Source organism: Desmodus rotundus, chromosome 12, assembly GCF_022682495.2.
Source record: "Desmodus rotundus isolate HL8 chromosome 12, HLdesRot8A.1, whole genome shotgun sequence".
Classification (NCBI taxonomy): Eukaryota; Metazoa; Chordata; class Mammalia; order Chiroptera; family Phyllostomidae; genus Desmodus; species Desmodus rotundus.
In genome coordinates, this window is record NC_071398.1 from 44,242,327 (window position 1) to 44,259,783 (window position 17,457).

The 17,457-nt window shown below is 51.6% G+C and overlaps 2 protein-coding genes across 6 annotated transcripts in view; both read left to right on the plus strand.

Annotated features, from left to right (window-relative positions):
- The first annotated feature begins 568 nt into the window (after window positions 1-568).
- Window positions 569-9,122, plus strand: C5AR2 (complement C5a receptor 2). Of its 3 annotated transcripts, none has more exons than XM_045202850.2 (2): window positions 569-1,027; window positions 6,593-9,122. In XM_045202850.2, the coding sequence occupies exon 2, from the start codon at window positions 6,612-6,614 to the stop codon at window positions 7,623-7,625; it is 1,014 nt and encodes a 337-aa protein (XP_045058785.2). In that variant the 5' UTR covers window positions 569-1,027; window positions 6,593-6,611; the 3' UTR covers window positions 7,626-9,122. The 3 variants fall into 3 exon arrangements, with proteins under 3 accessions (XP_045058785.2, XP_045058787.2, XP_045058786.2); XM_045202852.2 differs by lacking the exon at window positions 569-1,027 and adding an exon at window positions 3,408-3,492; XM_045202851.2 differs by lacking the exon at window positions 569-1,027 and adding an exon at window positions 3,499-3,716.
- A 3,609-nt stretch (window positions 9,123-12,731) lies between these two features.
- DHX34 (DExH-box helicase 34) overlaps window positions 12,732-17,457 on the plus strand; it is a 30,236-nt gene continuing 25,510 nt past the window's right edge. The window contains exons 1-2 of one of the 3 annotated variants that reach the window (XM_053915550.2): window positions 12,732-12,819; window positions 16,415-17,404. In XM_053915550.2, the coding sequence (XP_053771525.1) occupies window positions 16,700-17,404 (705 nt within the window). In that variant the 5' untranslated portion in view covers window positions 12,732-12,819; window positions 16,415-16,699. Of the gene's footprint in view, window positions 12,820-12,850; window positions 12,997-14,593; window positions 14,635-16,414; window positions 17,405-17,457 lie in introns of those variants that run through there. The other 2 variants (XM_024569510.4, XM_045202934.3) reach the window with 2 other exon arrangements.

A 17,457-nucleotide genomic window follows, 5' to 3' on the forward strand; every position in this document is an offset into this window, starting at 1 on the left:
GGATTTTTTTTGTGGAGGATATTGTTACTGGGGAGACCCGAGTTAGGGGGCTCCCCCTCCTCAGTTTTTGCCTTGCTCACAGAAGAATTCAGGCAAGAGATAACATGTAGCATGGCAATGAGATAGCAAGTTTCTTTATGAAGCACATTTGAGCTCAAAGCTGCAAGCAGGCACCTGACTAGCGTGAGTGCCCCATTATTGGGGCTTTAGGGGTCTTATGCTTGCAGCCAGCTTCTAGGTTACCCCTCCTCTTCCCCGCTCCAGACTTTGGGGTGAATGCACAGTGTCGAAGGTTTTCTTCCCCAGCTAGTGGGAACGATACACACAGCATTTCAAGGGCTCCCCTCCTGCTGTGCTATCGTGGTGTGTCCGTGACGTCGGAACACATGGCCATCTTACTGGCCCAGGCCCAAGACTTCTGAATTCGTGGGCGAGACACATCTTCCACCCCTTCCCTGCCTTGGTTTGCTATCTACCCTGCCTGACAGACAGGGCCCTGAACTATCTCTCAGAGCAAGAGAGGAAAGACAAATATTTATGTGTCCTCGGGGCTCTGTGCAGGGCAGATAGGAAGGGCTGGGCATGAACTTGGAGGCTGGGAGCAGGGGTAGCAGGTGGTGGGCGGTTGGTGCGGAAGACCTCGGAGGGCCCTGTGGGAACAGCCAAGACCTCCAAGCCTCAGAGATGCAGGCCTGGCTTCCAGGAAGCTGGTGACACAGACTGGGGTTGAGGACACTGTCCACTCTCCAGCCACCCAGCCCTCTCTGACCTCATCTGCTGCCCGGTAATTTTGGGACGCGTGAGTCATACAGGACAAACACACCGTGGGAGTGGGGAGAGGACACTCCCGTTTTTCCCAGTTCTGAAGATTTACCGTAGGAGTCCTGGCCAAAGGGACACACTCCTAGGAAGCCACAGGTGCCAGACGCTCCAGGGAGACCCCAGACCTCCAGGGTCCTGGCTGTGGGTCCAGATCCTGCTCCCAAGTGACCCTTTGGCCAAGTTGGACACCCTCTTGCAAGAGACGGTAAGGATGAAGGGAAGGAGAAAAGGAGGAAGTGGGGGTGGTATTTCACAACCTCTGCCTAGAAGACAGATTCTTTTTAGAATCTGGGCATCAGAACTTGAATTTGAGGAATGGAATCTTAATCACTACCACACTGGAATGCACAGGAGAACCCCAATCCCTTGGATAGACTTGGGCAGCCCAGTAGAAGAGTGTGGCAAAGGACCCAACCGGAGCGGCACACTCAGGGGTCCAGGGAACAGTCAGTCTCAAACCTGCACCAGCTGGAAAAGCCACCAAACGGTCCCTCGGCCTGTGAACCAGCCCTTCAACTTAAGAAGGGTCCTTTAACTTTCTTTTCCTGTGTCACACACAGAAAGGCATGCATGTCGGTACTGGCAGCTCTGTGTGTCCCCAGGGAGCTGGCACCCGGGGTCAAGAAATAGCAGGAGCCCAGTCCCAGCGTCCCCTGTGGTCCCTACCCCCGTCACTATCCCTGCCCACATAGAATTCTCTTGCTCATTAAAAAAAAAAAGATTTTATTTTATTTTTTAGAGAAAGGGGAAGGAAGGGAGAAAGTGAGGGAGAAGAACATCAACGTGAGTGAGAAACATCGATCGGTTGCCTCATACATGCCCCCATCCGGGACCACACCCACAACCCAGGCATGTGCCCTGCTGGGGAATTGAACCCGTGACCTTCGCTTTGCGGGATGATGCCCGACCCACTCAGCCACAGTGGTCAGGGCTCTCCTACCCTTTTTTGAACTTTATGTGAATGGGACCATCCAGTCCATTCTCCTGTGTGTCTGGCTCTCTCCCCTCCACGGGACACCCTTCCACTTTCGTTCACACAGTATTCCATTGCCTGCATAGCCCGAGGTGTGTTTATCCACCCTCCCGTGGGTGAGCACCGGATGCTTTCCCGCCTCGGGCTGCTGTCCACGTCCCAGGGCGTGTGTTTTGGTCTCTGTCGTGTGTTCCGCTTTGGTGGCTTGTGCCACACGGGTTCCCAGAGCAGCGGCTCCAGCCAGACCAGCTGATAGACAGACACCCGGTGCTCTCTCTCCATGAGGATCAGATAGAAATCTAAGTGACCCCTTGGCTTCTCTGTGCCTCAGTTTCCCTCTCCGTTCTTTTACTCGCCAAATGTCAACCACGCACCTGCTGTGTGCCCGATGCCCAGCACAGCAGGGCAGAGCTGAGGCTCTGGGAAATGGGGATGACAGTCACACCCTGCCCTTCTGGGACAGGGCGATAACAGTGGGCACTTATTAGAGGGTCGTTCTGAGGGTGTGACCTGGTACATAATAGGCGGTCGGTACGTGCCATCTATTCTCTGAATTATTATAAAATACTGATCGTGGTAGTTATGGTCGGTATGTTTTGCAAATAGAATTTATCGTAGAAAATAATAATGCTGCTCATCGATGATCATTAAGTGACCTTTAGTCTGAGGCTGGTGAGTAAGCAGGACACGTCCCAACGGAGGACCCATTTTGAAGCCAGCGTGAAGGCAGGGGGTGATGCGTGTGCAGAGAGGGAAACAGACCTAAGACACAGGAGGCGGACGACATGAAGGGAAGGCAGGGTGGGTGTTGAAAGGTCCCATTTCCGTTTGAGATATTAAAAGGGAAATAACATCCAGAGACTGCCTGAATCGCTCCCATGCAGGTAATCTCCTCGATTTTAATTGCCGAGATCTGGGGAAAGTGGGGCAAAGCCTTAGGGTGGGGAGAGAGGACACGGCCAGAGAGCAGACAGTGGTGACAGACTCTGATGGATGACGAACGCTCACCACAAGGGAGAGAAACGTTGATGAAGCATTGGATCCATAGGCTGCCGCTCACATGCCCCCAACTGAGGACCTGGCCGGCCACCCAGGCACGTGCCCTGACTGGGAATCGAACCGTGACCTTGTGGTTCGCAGGGTGCCACTCAATCCACAGAGCCACACGGCAGGGTTTGAGTTTTTAAAACCCCCACACAGTTTCACTCTAGTGATAAAAATAATATGAAAAGAGCTCTGGCTGGGTACTCGGATTTAGCATCGTCCCAATGCCCCATTTGCAGGTCCAATCCCCGGTCAGGGCGTCTACAAGAAACAACCAATGAGTGCGTAATTGGAGCAACAAATGGATGGTTCTCTCTCTCTCTCTCAAGTCAAGACATTAAATATAAATAAATAGATAAATAAATAAATAAATAAAATAATATGAAAACGGAGTGCCAGCCTTCAGACAGATACACACAAAGGGGCTTGGCCTCTCACGGGCTACTTAGCTTCGAATCCACCTAAGGCAGGGGGCAGGGACGATTGCGCCAACTTCCCCTCTGCCTTTCCTGTTGCGCAGCTACCCTGGCTGGAGCTCTGGGCGGGCCCGCCCGCCCCTGGAGTCCGCGGAGAGCCTCGGGGTTGGGCAGTTCTGACGAATCTACCGCTCCCTGAGCTCTAGCTTTGTGCCAAGTCCCTCCAAAACTGGTGAGGTAGGTTCACCTGGGTGCCTCTCAGCTCTCAGACAAGGAAACCAAGAGAAAGACAAGCTAAACTGAAACCGAGTCACAGAACCTGGGTGGGCTCAGTGCCCCTGGCCTCACTGTCTCCCGGATCTAAGAGTTTTGGATGATCATATTCTAGGGCCCGGAGGTTTACCTAAGGCTAACATAGTTCGAAACTCAGCTCTGTTACTTGCGTAGCTGAGCGATTTTAGGTAAGTTACTTAACTTCTCTGTGCCTCACTTTCCTCATCTGCAGAGTGGGTATAACAATGGTGTTGGAATCAGGGGGTTGTTATAAGGGTTAAATAATATGATCCTTAAGGGTGTTTGGAGCAATGCCCAGCAAGTAACACGAAATGCTCCATAAATGATGGATTCTGATAATAATATTCATAATCAGCCCTTGCCTATGTGGCTCGGTTGGTTGGAGCATCCTCCCGTACACCAAAGTTTACAGGTTCGGTTCCCGGTCGGGGCACATACTCCCGTTGTGGGTTTTATTCCCCAGTCAGGGCGCGTACAGGAAGGCAGCTTCTCGATGTTTCTCTCTCACATTGATGTCTCTCTCTCTATCTCTGCCTCTCTCCCTTCCCCCTCTCTAAAAGCAATGAAAAAAAAAGGATGTCCTTGGGTGAGGATAAAAATATATTAATAATCACACCAACAACAATAGTTATTGCTGTGATCCCTCATGTTGCTCCTCTGCTCAGTACCCTCCCATCCCTCCCATCTCACACGGAATAAAAGATAAAGTCCTCAGTGTCCCACGTGGCCTTTCATATCTCTCTGTTCTTACCTCCCACAACCGCCTCGTCTACTCCACTGCAGCCACACTGATGTTCTCGAAGTTCCTTGAACATGGCCATCACACTCCTACCTCAGGGCCTTTGCACTGGCTGTTCCCTCTGCCTGGAACTCTTCCCCCAAATCCCCCTACGGCTCCCTCCCTGATCTCCTTTATGGCCTTGCTCAAATGCTACCTTGTCAGAGAAGTGCTTTCTGATGACTCATTTATAATTCCAACATAGCAAATTAAAAAGTCCCTGTGGGATTCCACACCCTCCCCGCCTTTTGCCGTAGCATTGGAAGTGCTGGGTGTTTGCTTATGTATTTCTTTACTGTCTGGCTCCTCCCCCTAGGGTGGCTGCTCCCAGGGAAAGGGGTTTTGGTCTGTCTTGTCCCCTGCTGTGGGTCCAGTGACTGCAGAGGAGAAGGTCAGGAGCTGTGTAGAATGAAGGAATACATTGTGGGGGATTCAACATTTTATTTTTCCTGTTTACCTAATGCTACCATTACTTTTAAAAGTTGCTTTGGGAGGGTGCTAGGAATGTTTTGTTTCTCGACCTGGTTGCCAGTGACCTGGGTGTGTTCAGCTGGAGAAACCCAGCGAGTGCACCTGTGTGAGGTGTGTGCTTTGCTGTCTGCATGTTTTACTGTGATCGCATGTATATTTTGAAAAGGATGAGAAAATTGCCCTGGCTGGTGTAGCTCAGTGGATGGAGTGCTGGCCTGTGAACGAAAGGGTTGTTGGCTCGATTCCCAGTAGGGCACATACCTGGGTTGTGGGCCAGGTCCCCAGTAGGGGGGGTGTGAGAGGCAACTATACATTGATATTTCTCTCCCTCTCTTTCTCCTTCCCTTCCCCTCTCTCTAAAAATAAATAAAATATTTTTTTAAAATAAAAAAGATGAGAAAATTGCTACAGAGTTTTGTTTCCATTGCACCAAGATTCAAAAGAACCAAGTAAGGCCTGGCTGGTGTGGCTCAGTGGGTTGAGCACCGGGCTGCAAACCTAAAGGTCGCCAGTTTGGTCCCCGGTCAGGGCACATGCCTGGGTTGCTGGCCAGGTCCCCAGCTGGGTGCTTGGGAGAAGCAACTGATCAGTGTTTCTTCCCCTCTCTTTCTACCTCCCTTGCCCCCTCTAGAAAGAAATAAATGAAAATTTTAAGAAAGAACCAAGTCATATACTTTTGCTGCGAATACATATCAAACCTTCCTTCTCTTGATGGATATTAAGGTTCTTAGAGCGGAAGAAAGAGAAATGTCAGTTTGTTGCTCCTCTTACTTATGCATTTATTGGTTGATTCTTGTACGTGCCTCAATGGGGGATTGAACCCGCAACCTTGGCGTATTGTGATGACGCTCTAACCAGCTGAGCCACCTGGCCAGGGATTCCGGTATGTTAGAATCTACAGTTCCATGTTGCTAACAGGCGAGTGCTCTAACATGTCAAAGCTCCAGAACTTCATTGTCCAGTAAGGTCGCCACTAGCCATGGGTAGCTATTTAACTTAATTACAACCAATGAAAAATGGCAATTTTAGTTTCTCAGTTGCCCTGGCCCCATTTCAAGCACTCAGTCGCCCCTGTGGTGGGCCGCTCCCACGGTGGACAGCCCAGACGCAGAACCTGTCCCCCACCAATGTGGACGGCTCCACAGGGTGGGCAGGGCTGCTCTGGAATTCCAAAGGCCATTGGCTAGGGCTCTAACAGTTTCGTGTGTGGAATTCCGAGATCTCTAATCACGATCATGTTCTGGCATTATAATATTCCAGAATTCCGAGATGCTCCGGAGCTGGCGTTCTAACACTGTCAGGTGTTAGAATTCCGGAATGATCCCAGCTGGTGTTCTGACACTCACATTCTAGAATTCCAATATTCTAACTGGGGTTCTAGGATGGAATGTTCTAGAATTCCAAGATGCCAACGAGCTAGGGCCAATGGTATTTCTAGAATTCCAATATTCGAACACTAATGTTGTTATATCCCAGTTTCTTTCTTTTAAAAAATATTTATTTATTTTCAGAGAGAGGGAAATGGAGAGAGAGAGAGAGGGAGAGAAACATCAATGTGTGGTTGCCTCTCCCACGCTCCCAACTGGGGACCTGGCCCGCAACCCAGGCATGTGCCCTGACTGGGACTCGAACTGGCGACCTTTTGGTTCTCAGGCTAGTGCTCAAATCCACTGAGCCCCACCAGCCGGGGCCCCAGTTTCTAAAATACTGAGGGGCTGGGGTTTCTGCACTGAGGATTCCAAGGGTCCAACAGTTTTCATCGCTGAGGTTTCCTGGCTTTTGCCTCCTGTCCAGGTGTTGGCGGGCGGCCGGGATGGAGAACACTTCCCTCATCTACGAGTACGGGCACTATGGCGATATTTTGGATTTCCCCGTGGACTGCTATGACGGCTCCTGTGTCTCCGTGGAGCCGCTCCGCGTGGCCTCCCTCATGCTGTATACTGCGGTCTTCCTGGTCGGGGTGCCGGGCAATGCCACGCTGGCCTGGGTGACTTGGAAGGAGGCCCGCCAGAGGGTGGGTGCCACCTGGTTCCTCCACCTGGCCGTGGCAGACCTGCTCTGCTGTCTGTCCCTCCCGGTCCTGTCGGTGCCCCTCGCTAATGAAGGCCAATGGCCCTACGGGGCAGTGGGCTGCCGGGCCCTGCCCTCTGTCATCCTGCTGTCCATGTACACCGGTGTCCTGCTCCTGGCTGCTCTCAGCGCGGACCTCTGCCTGCTGGCCCTCAGGCCCACCAGCTGGGCTGTGGCCCAGAGGGCGTGCCGGGTGCAGGTAGCCTGTGGGGTGGCCTGGTCCTTGGCCTTGCTGTTGACCGTGCCCTCGGCCATCCACCACCGCCTGCACCAGGAGTTCTTCCCTCCTCGGCTGGAGTGTGTGGTGGACTACGGCGGCTCAGCCACGGCTGAGATCACCGTGACCGCCGCCCGGTTTACTTTCGGCTTCCTGGGGCCGCTGGTGGTGGTGGCCAGCTGCCACAGTGCCCTCCTGTGCCATGCGGCCCCGCGCCGCTGGCCACTGGGCACGGCCGTGGTGGTGGGCTTTTTTGTCTGCTGGGCCCCCTACCACATTCTGGGGCTGGTACTCACCGCGGCTGCCCCGCACTCCACGCTCCTGGCCCGGGCCCTGCGGGCTGAGCCCCTGGTCGTGGGCCTTGCTCTTGCTCACAGCTGCCTCAATCCTGTGCTCTTCCTGTATTTCGGGAGGGCTCAGCTTTTCCAGTCATTGCCAGCCTCGTGTCGCTGGGCCCTGAAGGACTCATGGAGCAAGGATGAGAGCATGGTCAGCAGGAAGTCCACCAGCCAGGACCTGGTCTCGGAGATGGAGGTGTAGGCTAGAGGGAGACCGGTTTGCATCCTCCCATCCCATGTCACAAAAGTGGCCTCAGGCACAGGGAGATCCAGGGGCTCCATGGTATCGTCATTTATTCTGTTATTCACTCAACAAACATTCATTATGTACCTGCTATGTGCAAAGACCTATTTTAGGCACTGGGATGTAGCAGTGACCAAAACAGACACAAATCCCAGCCCTCAGGAAGCTGACATTCTTGTAGAGGGAGACAGACAATAACCAGAGAAATAAAGAAATAGGGAATGTGCCCCTGGGGTAAAGTGATATTTGAGCCAAGATCCAAAGAAGGGAGAGACGAGGCATGTTTAAATCTGGAGAAGAGCATTTCAGGCAAAGGCTCTGAGGCAGAACGTGAAGAGGCCAGTGTGGGTGGAGCAGAGAGAGCAGGAGGGAGAGTGGTGTGTGATGCAGCGAGAGAGATGGGGGGGGGGGGACAAACTTGGAAAGCCTTCTAGCTCATAGCAAGGTGTTTGGGGATCCATGGAAGTGTCCTGAGCTACTGAGACCAGATGAAATACAAAGTGCCCAATTAACTTTGAACTTCAGAGACACCATAACCATGACAAAGATTTTTTAGCATGAGTATGGCCCCTGCAATATTTGACACATCTTTATACTAAAAAATTACTTGTGGATCTGAGATTCAAATTGATCTATGTATCTCTCTATATTTTGTTTTCTAAAAATCAGGCAACCCTATTCTGAGCAGAGAAGTGCCCTGATTTGACTTAGATTTTAACAGGACCCCTCTGGGTGCTGGCAGAGACTGACTACGGTGGAGAGGAGAGGGCGGTGAGGTGCCAGAGGGGCTGGTGACTTCAATGAGGGTGGCACAGCACAGCTGGTGAGAAGGTGGCAGGTTCCGGATCAGTCTTGAAGGAAAGGCCACATCCGAGCTCTGGGTACTGAAGACCTCTCTCCACCGGGGACTCGCTTATACTCTAGGTGCTGGGACCCTGCAGCAGCCCGAGTAACGGCCCCCAAAGATGTCCACGTCCTAGTCCCTGCACTCGCAAACATGTGGCCTCACAGGACAAAAGGCACTTTGCAGATGCGATCACACTCAGGATGTTGAGATGGGGACATAATCCTGGCCCAGTGTCACCACAAAGGTCTTCCTTAGAGGGAGACGGGGGGGTCAGGGTCAGTAGCGAGAGATGTGTCAGTGGAAGTAGATGTCAGAGGGACGTGAGGGAGGGGCCAGGGGCCAAGGAATGCCGGCAGCCCCCGGAAGCTGGGAGAGGCAGGGACATGCATTGCCTCCAAAGCCCCCGAAGGAACACAGACTCGGCAATGCCTTGACGCCAGACTTCTGACCTCCCAAATTCAAATTGAATAAATGTGTGTTGTTTGAAGTCAGTAAGATTGTGGTAACTTGTTACAGCAGCCATGGGAAACTAATACAGACCCTCTGGGCTTTTTCTCAAGCTGCTGCCACCGCCTGGAAAACTCCGCGGATCCGTGCGGCCCAGTCTGGTCACCACTAGCTTGGCTAGTCAAGTTCAAATTAATTCAATTAATTAAAATGAAAAACTTAGTCCTCGGTGGCAGTAGCCAGAGATCAAGTGCTCAGTAGCTACATGTGGCTGGTGGTGACCATCTTGGGCAGAGCAGATATAGAATATTTCCATCGTCATAGAAAGTTCTGTTAGGCAGGGCTGCTCTAGAATCTCACCAGTTCAGACCTTTTTAAAAAAAAAAATTCTATTTTTATTTTAAAGATTTTATTTAGTTATTTTTAGAGAGAGGAGAAGGGAGGGAGAAAGAGAGGGAGATACACCAACGTGTGGTTGGCTCTCGTGCGCTCCCCCGCCAAGGACCCCGCCCGCAACCCCGGCATGTGTCCTGACTGGGAATCAAACCAGCAACCCCTTGGTTCGAAGGCTGGCACTCAGTCCATTGAGCCACACCAGCCAGGGCAAGTATTTTATTTTACTTTTGATTTTTAGAGAGGGGAAGGGAGGGAGAAAGAGAAGGAGAGAAATGTTGATATGACAAAGAAACATTGCTTGGTTGCCTTTCATATGCACCCAGACCGGACAACGAACCAGCAACCCAGGCATGTGCCCTGACCAGGAATCGAACCGGCAACCTTTTGGTATGCAGGATGACACCCATTGGCTGGGACTGTGTCATTATTTTTTCAAATGGGTTTTCAATTTCTTGCTCTGTCTCTTCTCCTTCTGGCACCCCCATGGTGCGAATGCTGGACCGCTTGAAGTTGTCCCACAGGCTCCTTACACTATCTTCATTTTTTTTTTAATTCTTTTTTCTTTTTGCAGTTCTGATTGGGTGTTTTTTGCTTTGTTACATTCTGAATCGCTGATTTAATTCTCGGTTTCATCTACTCTACTGTTTATTCCCTGTAAATTATTTTTCATTTCAATTAGTGTATTTTTTTAATTCTGACTGGTCAGGTCCCTTTCTATGGTTTTCACATCCCTTCTTTATGCTGTAGAAGTTCTCACTGAGTTGAGCTTCCTTATAACCAGCGTTTTGAACTCTGCATCTAGTAGATTGATCTGCGGATGGCTGCTACTTGCGCTGGGCTTGGAGGTGCCCAGGAGGGGCCAGGCTGTGAGCAAAGGCTGGCTGCCACTCGTGCCAGGCCTGGGGCCACTTCGTAAGCGGTACGGGGCATACTGCGTCCAGATGACGCTCATTTGAAAGAGCTTAGGAAAGCCTAAAGCGTGAGCCAAGGGAAGTCATTTGTATGGAAAAGCCACTGGAAATAGCATGGGTGGGCCCATGAGTCGGGTGGGGTGGAGTCTCAGAATCACCAGGGCTGGGCAGACTGTGTGAGCCAGGTGATGGAGACTCAGTTATGGCACCCACCTTCCTTTTCCGTGAGGGGAGGACCCAGCAAATGTACAATGGCCTCTGCCAGAACTTCTGTTTGGGAGGGAGCTGCCCTTCCAGCCCTCACCCTGAAGCCAGACAATTTCAGTTCCTCCCCTTGTGTCCCTGGGACCTTTTGAACTGCTGCCTCGAGCTGGAGTTCGGAGGGAGGGAGTCCAAATAAGTCTGTGCGTGGGCCCTTTAAGAGGAACTGCCTGAGGAAGCACTCTTTCCCCCTCAGCCTCAATCCCCACAATTTTTTGTTTTTTTGATTAATTAATGGTTTCTAGAGATAGGGGGAGGGAGGGAGGGAGGGAGAGAGGGAGAGATACACCAATGTGTGGTTGCCTCTCACATGCCCCCCATTGGGGGCCTGGCCCTCAACCCAGGCAGGTGCCCTGACTGGGAGTCGCACTGGTGACCCTTTGGTTTGCAGGCTGGCACTCAGTCCACTGAGCCACACCAGCTAGGGCAGAATTTTCTTAAATAATAGTGAATTGGTCAGTGGTTACCACATACCTACCTTGGGAAATAGTTCAGGTTTTGCTCATGATTTCCGGATGCATGAGGAAGAAGTGATTCAAGTCAGGTTAGCCTTGCAAAAGAAGCTCAATTCAGCTTTGTTTGTAGGACTAAACCAGTTATTTCTGCTCAGGGAATTTGCAGGCTTGGTCTCTGTTGTTTGATTTCAACACACCCAGCTTCCCACTTGACAACCAACCTGACGTCCAATACATAACTGCAGCTGAATATGATGAAAATGGAGTCTCTAGTTTTTTTTCTTTCTCGGCCTCCTTCCTGCATCTCCCCGATCTCAGCTGATGGCAACCTCCTATCTCCAGGCCCTCAGGCCAAAACCTTTGGGGTCATCCTCCATGCCTCACTTTCTCTCACACTCCATGGCCAATCTGTCAGCCAATCCCTCCAGGCTCTGCCTTAAAATATCTTCAGAACCCTACCACTTCTCTCCATCTTCCCTGCCACCATCCTTGTGCCTCCACCCCAATCTCTCCCCTAGCCCAGCAGCCTCCCCGCTGGTCCCCTGTTCTCATCTTGGTTCCCTTTGGTCTGCTCCCAAGGGAGGAGCCAGGGGGTTCTGATAAAATCAAAGTCAGATCACGTCTCATGTTCCTCCTCTGCTCACATTCCTCCCAGGGCTTTCAGCTCACACCTATTAGAGGCCAAAGACCTGGCCAGGATGTAGGATCTATTTCCCCGTCATTCCCGCTCTCCCCCCACCTTCCCTCCAGCCACACGAGCCTGCGGGCTGGTCCTGGAACCCAGCAAGTCTCAGTTTTTGCCATCTCACTTTTTGCATTTGCGGTTTCCTCTGCCTAGAAATCCCTCCCATTGGGACCCTCATGGTTTCCGGCCTCACTTTTTCCAGCTCTCTGCTCAAATGCTACTTTCTAGATATCTCTTACTGTGACACCGTAAAATAGCACGACCCCATCCCTTTCCTGCTTTGTTTTGCTCGTACAGAAGGCAGTGCTGCCTGACAGAGTCTTTGCTTTGATCTCTATGTCTGTCTCCCCACGAAAACGCGAGCTCCACCGGTGCAAGGATGGGGTCTGTTCTCTGTTCGCTGAAGCAGCCTCAGCGCCTAGATCTGACTCCAGAACCGAAGGCGGTGCCTACCTTCTGAACCACAATATTATCCTATAATAAAAATCTAACACTTAACGAGCATCTATGTGTGCAGTAGCGAAAAATAAGTTTAACTACCTCATGTATAGTTATTAGTCTGTTTTCCCAACAATCTTAAAAAGTAGGTCTTATCATTTTATAAATCTGGAAACTGAGGCTCCGTCTGGCACGTGGCATGTAGTCCTACAGGACTGGAATGTGTAGGACGAACGAGGACTCACTCTTCTCGTTCAGTTATTCATTCAACAAACACCGACTCTGATCCCTGCAACAGACGCTGGAGAACACAGGACCTCCAAGGCAGAAATGCCCCTGGCTTCAGGGAGCTGGGGAGTTGAGTTGGCTTATTCGTGAATTGATAAGGTAATTATGCATTAATAATTACAATGAATAAATCTTGGGTGGGGTCCCTCAACCTCCCTCCTTGGGTTAAAATCCGAGGGTCCCGGCGATCCCAGGGTGCAAGAGGCTGTTAAGGGGGCGGGTCTCAGAGCGAGTCTCCACCGCAGCGCCTCCACTGGCCCCTAGAGGACGCTGCGCCAACCCCGGCTCTGCCTGACGCAAGGCCGGGCAGGAGCGTGCGCAGGCGCAGAGTGGGATGGCGTGCGCATGAGCAGGGCGAGTTTCGGCGGGTGAGGGGGGGGGGGCGCTGAGACCGGAAGTTCAAGTTTTCGCCTTGGTGTTGGAGGTGAGGGGGCGGGGCGGCTGCGTGGGTCCGTGGTCGTGGCGGCTGGAGTCGGGTTGGAGGGAGATCCCGAGATGAGGAGGCGTATTGGAGGAGGCCGAGGGTCCGGGAAGAGGGGGTAGAGACGGAGATCCTGAGGGGCTGAGAGGCCTAGACGGAAAGAAGGGGAGGCACGAAAAGGTGCGAGAAACTGAGACGGGGAGGTTCAGGGAGGAGGGAAGCTGAAAACTAGACAGATCGAGGGCAAGAACGTGATGGGTGCCACTGAGAGGCTCACGGAGCCTACGAGAGAAATGTGATCGCACCGGGAACTTGGGAGATGGAGGGGAAGACCATAGTGGAAACTAGCGAACAGGAATAGGCCGAGAGGACACTTTAAATGGAGGCACGAGAGACTGAATCTTGAGGAGAGACCACTAGACATAGAGAAAGACGCGGGCAGTGAAATAGGGAGAACCCGACGAAAGCTGACGTGAGCGGGATTGAGGGAAAGTTACGGGGAGGAGATGAGAATGGGGCGAGATGGATGGGAAATGGGAGATAAAGACAGGTACAGGGAGTAATCCTGAGTATGGAGCATTGGAGACCCTGCAGCTGGGGGAGTGACAGAGTCAATGGGACTGAAAAGACAGTGTGAAATTTAAAAATGGAGGGATAAAGCCAGGCAGTGAAGAATCACGTGGAGAAACAGAGAAAGAGGAGGAGTAAGGGAAGCCTGAATCCCTAGATTTGCCACTTTTCCTTTATTCTCTCTGTGGTTCAGTAACATAATAGCACCTTTTCAAGGTTGTGTGAAGAGTGTATGTATATATGTATATGCATTTATATCAATGCATAGCGATTTAGAATAGGACCTGATACATGAATAAGCACCAAGTAAATGTTAGCTATTTTTAGTCTTTTTAAAAAATCCTCATCTGAGGATATATTTATTGATTTTAGAAAGAGAGAGAAAGATGGGGAGAAAAACCCATTTAACTGGTTGCCTCTCAAATGTGTGCCAACCACAGATTGAACCTGCAATTTAGGTGTGTGCCCTGACCCGGGATCGAACCCCCAGCCTTTTGGTGTAAGGGATGATGCTCCAACCAACTGAGCCACCTGAGCAGGGCAGCTATTATTTGATCTTCAGACAATAGTGAGTGAAGATATTAGATGGAGAAATGGGGTGAGAGGGAGAGACTCATGGTGGAGGAAGAGAGTGATGGAAAAGGAGAATTGGAGAGAGACAAAAATAATCCCCCCCCCAAATCCAAACAAAATGAGAACGTCAACTGGAGTACTCAGGAGGAATAATAAGAGGTTGTCAAATAGAAAAAAGCAGTTGGACTTGGAAGGGGAAAAAATCAGACCGAAAAATACAAACTGGGGGAGAATCAGATAAATGAAGGGAGATGGGGCCAGAGACGGAGGAAGGGAAGAGAGACGTGGGTGGTGAGCGGGATGGGCTGGAGAAGATGAGACACTGAGACCGGAGGACGGAATACCAGAGAGGAGAGAAACGGGAATACAAAGAAAACCTCTAAAAGCCATGAGCCTAGGCAAGAAACCAAGAGGTGGTTAGAGGCACGGTGACAGAGAAACCAGTAGATCCAGAAAGTGTAAAAGGTAGCTGAAGAGTGACTCCCGAGAGCCTTGGGGATGCTCTCAGTTGGGCCCACAGGCAGTTTAAAGCCTGAGGGAAGGCTCTCCCATTTCTTTCTGAGAAGCACGGGTCACGTATCACAGGAGTCCTTCACGGCCCTTTCCTCCTCTTCCTTCCCAGAATAGGGATTTGAAGCTGCTCTGGCATCGCCTAGTACAGATGTTTAGCAAGAGGTGAGGCGCGCTCCCCACAGGCCACTGCTTCTGTGGGAAACAGCTCTGCCATTCACAAGTTCCTCAATTGAAAGCCGTGCCTGGCTCTCAGAACTCCCAGGGTTGGCCTGAATTCCCCCTGAGACCGCGGAGGTCAAATCTCAGCCCTGTCCCTTGATGGCCATTGAGAGACTGAAGGCAGCATGGGTGAACGCGTTGCTGATGCCATTATCGAGGCGAATTGTGGCCTTTTGAGTGGAATTTCTCCCACGTTTTATGCCCCTGGTTCTCGCTGTTTTCCCTCTGTTAGTCGTTGGGAGAAAGCACTGAACTTGGAGTATTAGTGACTATTTAGGTTCCGTGTACCAGGTTAGGTGATAAATATCGCCATGTATGTTTTGAGGTAGGTATTTACCCCATTTACTAGAAGCAAACATCCTCAAAGGAGGTAATTTGCTGATAGGCACACAGCTTGTAAACCGTGAAGCTGAGGGTCAAACCCGGCTCTGCCTGAATCCAGAGCCTCTACCATGGAAGGCTCTGAACCCTTTTAAGATCATAAACCCCTTTAAGAATCCAGGTGATACAAATCCCTCCAGTAAATCGCACATACGAGGGTATGCTCTTTATTAGCCGGGACTTTGGCACCGAGAATCAGAAACCGAGCTCCAAGCAAAAAGACATTTCTTGTGTAGCTCGGAGGTGGAGGCTAGGAGGAAACGGCCCCAAGGACTAAATGATGTTGCAGAGCTTCTCACCTCCTTTTACTTCTGTCCTTACAGTAGCCCAGTGTGTGCCTTGTGGGTACCTCTTTGTGCCCAAAGACAGTCTTTTCAAGGATAAAAATCTAGGAAAAGACTCATGTTGAAGAGCTAAATACAAACAGCTTCAGGTTTAATCAACCCTGCCCAGTCACAGTAGATGAAATGAGAGCTTTTCTTTCCTAGTATCCTAGTGGAAATTCCAGAGAAAGACCCTGATTGGCCCTTCTTGGGTCACGTGTCTATCTCCCAAACCAATCACTGGTTAAAGGGGGAGTAGGGAACCATGACTGTCCAGGCCTTTGTCAGTCGCCCAACCAATAAAAGTTCTCTGAGTTCAAGGCCATTGGAACCATGTGGAATGCAGAAAGGGCAGCTCTGCACAGGAAGGGGTGTCCTGTTAACCAGAAAAGGAAGGCAGGGATGTACCAGCCGGGCAAAAACAACACATCTGTAACGCAACACTTACAAAATGGTGCGCTTAATTTTACAGGGCTCCCAGGTGTTCTGAAGCTCAGCAGACCCCAGATTAGGAACCCTTCCCTTATTATTTTTTTAATTATTATTATTTTAATCCACCTGGAGATATGCTTCTTCTAAATTGATTTTAAAGATAGAGGAAGGGAGAGAGAGAAACATCAATATGGGAGAGAAACATCTATCAGTTGCCTGTGAATCAAACCTAGGTATGTGCTGTGACCAGGAACTGAGCCCACAACCTTTTGGTGTACAGGACGACGCTCCAATCGACTGAGCCACATTGGCCTGAGCAGCCTTATTCTTTGTTACACTACACCTCTCACGTGTTTGTGGCCAGGGAAGTCTCCTGCAGCCCCCAGGGCCTGCTTTAGCACAGCCCCAATCACTGGATTGTCAGAGTTGGTGACATGTCTGTCTCCTGCACGTGGCCGTGGCCACCTGCAGGGGCTCAGGGTTGTTGTACTCATCACTATCCCTTCTAGTCCAGTGCTTGTGTCCAGCGGGCTTTCAGTAACTTTCTAAAAGCAAGTGTCTTCTGTTCTCTTCCCCCAAACCGTCAGGGCCTGGAAACCAGGGCGAATCTGTGTCCACCCCAGAGGTTGCTGCAGGAGCAGTGAGGAGCCCTCTGTGACACCAGCTTGACCCAGGCCCCTGGCCAGTCACTCTGCCATCACCTGCAGTGGGCCTGTGTCATCCATGAGGAGGAAACTGAGCTCTCTGAAGAGAAAGTGGTCCCTTATTCTAGGCACCTGTCCCTCCCTGCGGGAGGCGGGGAATGGATGAGAACATTTGGTCCTGGTCTGAATTGAGGCCGCTTTTGTGACAGCGTTGTGATTAGCTCCAGCATGCCTCCTCCCAAATCAAGGGAGGACCGACGCCACCGGGACCGACCCCGGTCTCCGAGTGGGGAGGAGGCCCCAGAGAAGTGGGACTGGAATTGTCCAGAGACCCGGAGTCTCTTCGAGGATGCCTTCTTCCAAGATGAGGATTACATCCGCCGGGGTTCTGAGGAATGCCAGAAGTTCTGGACCTTCTTTGAACGCTTACAGAGATTCCAGCATCTCAAGACCACCAGGAAGGAGGAGAAAGACCCTGGGCAGCCCAAGCACAGCATCCCTGCACTGGCCGACCTCCCTCGCACTTACGACCCACGTTACCGCATCAACCTGTCTGTCCTCAGCTCTGACACCAGGGGCTCTCGGGGGCTGGGCAGGCGCCTGCCCCCAGAGAGGGTGTCCGAGTTCCGCCGAGCCCTGCTGCACTACCTGGACTTTGGCCAGAAGCAGGCGTTTGGGCGGCTGGCCAAACTGCAGCGTGAGCGGGCGGCGCTTCCCATCGCCCAGTACGGGCAGCGCATCCTGAAGACACTGAAGGAGCATCAGGTGGTGGTGGTGGCAGGTGACACGGGCTGTGGCAAGTCCACTCAGGTGCCCCAGTACCTGCTGGCTGCTGGCTTCAGTCACGTGGCGTGCACCCAGCCCCGGCGAATTGCCTGCATCTCACTGGCCAAGCGCGTCGGCCTGGAGAGCCTCAGTCAGTACGGCTCACAGGTGAGTGGGGGCGAACGGGATTCCAGTTTCTTCCGCGTGACCTTGGGGAATGA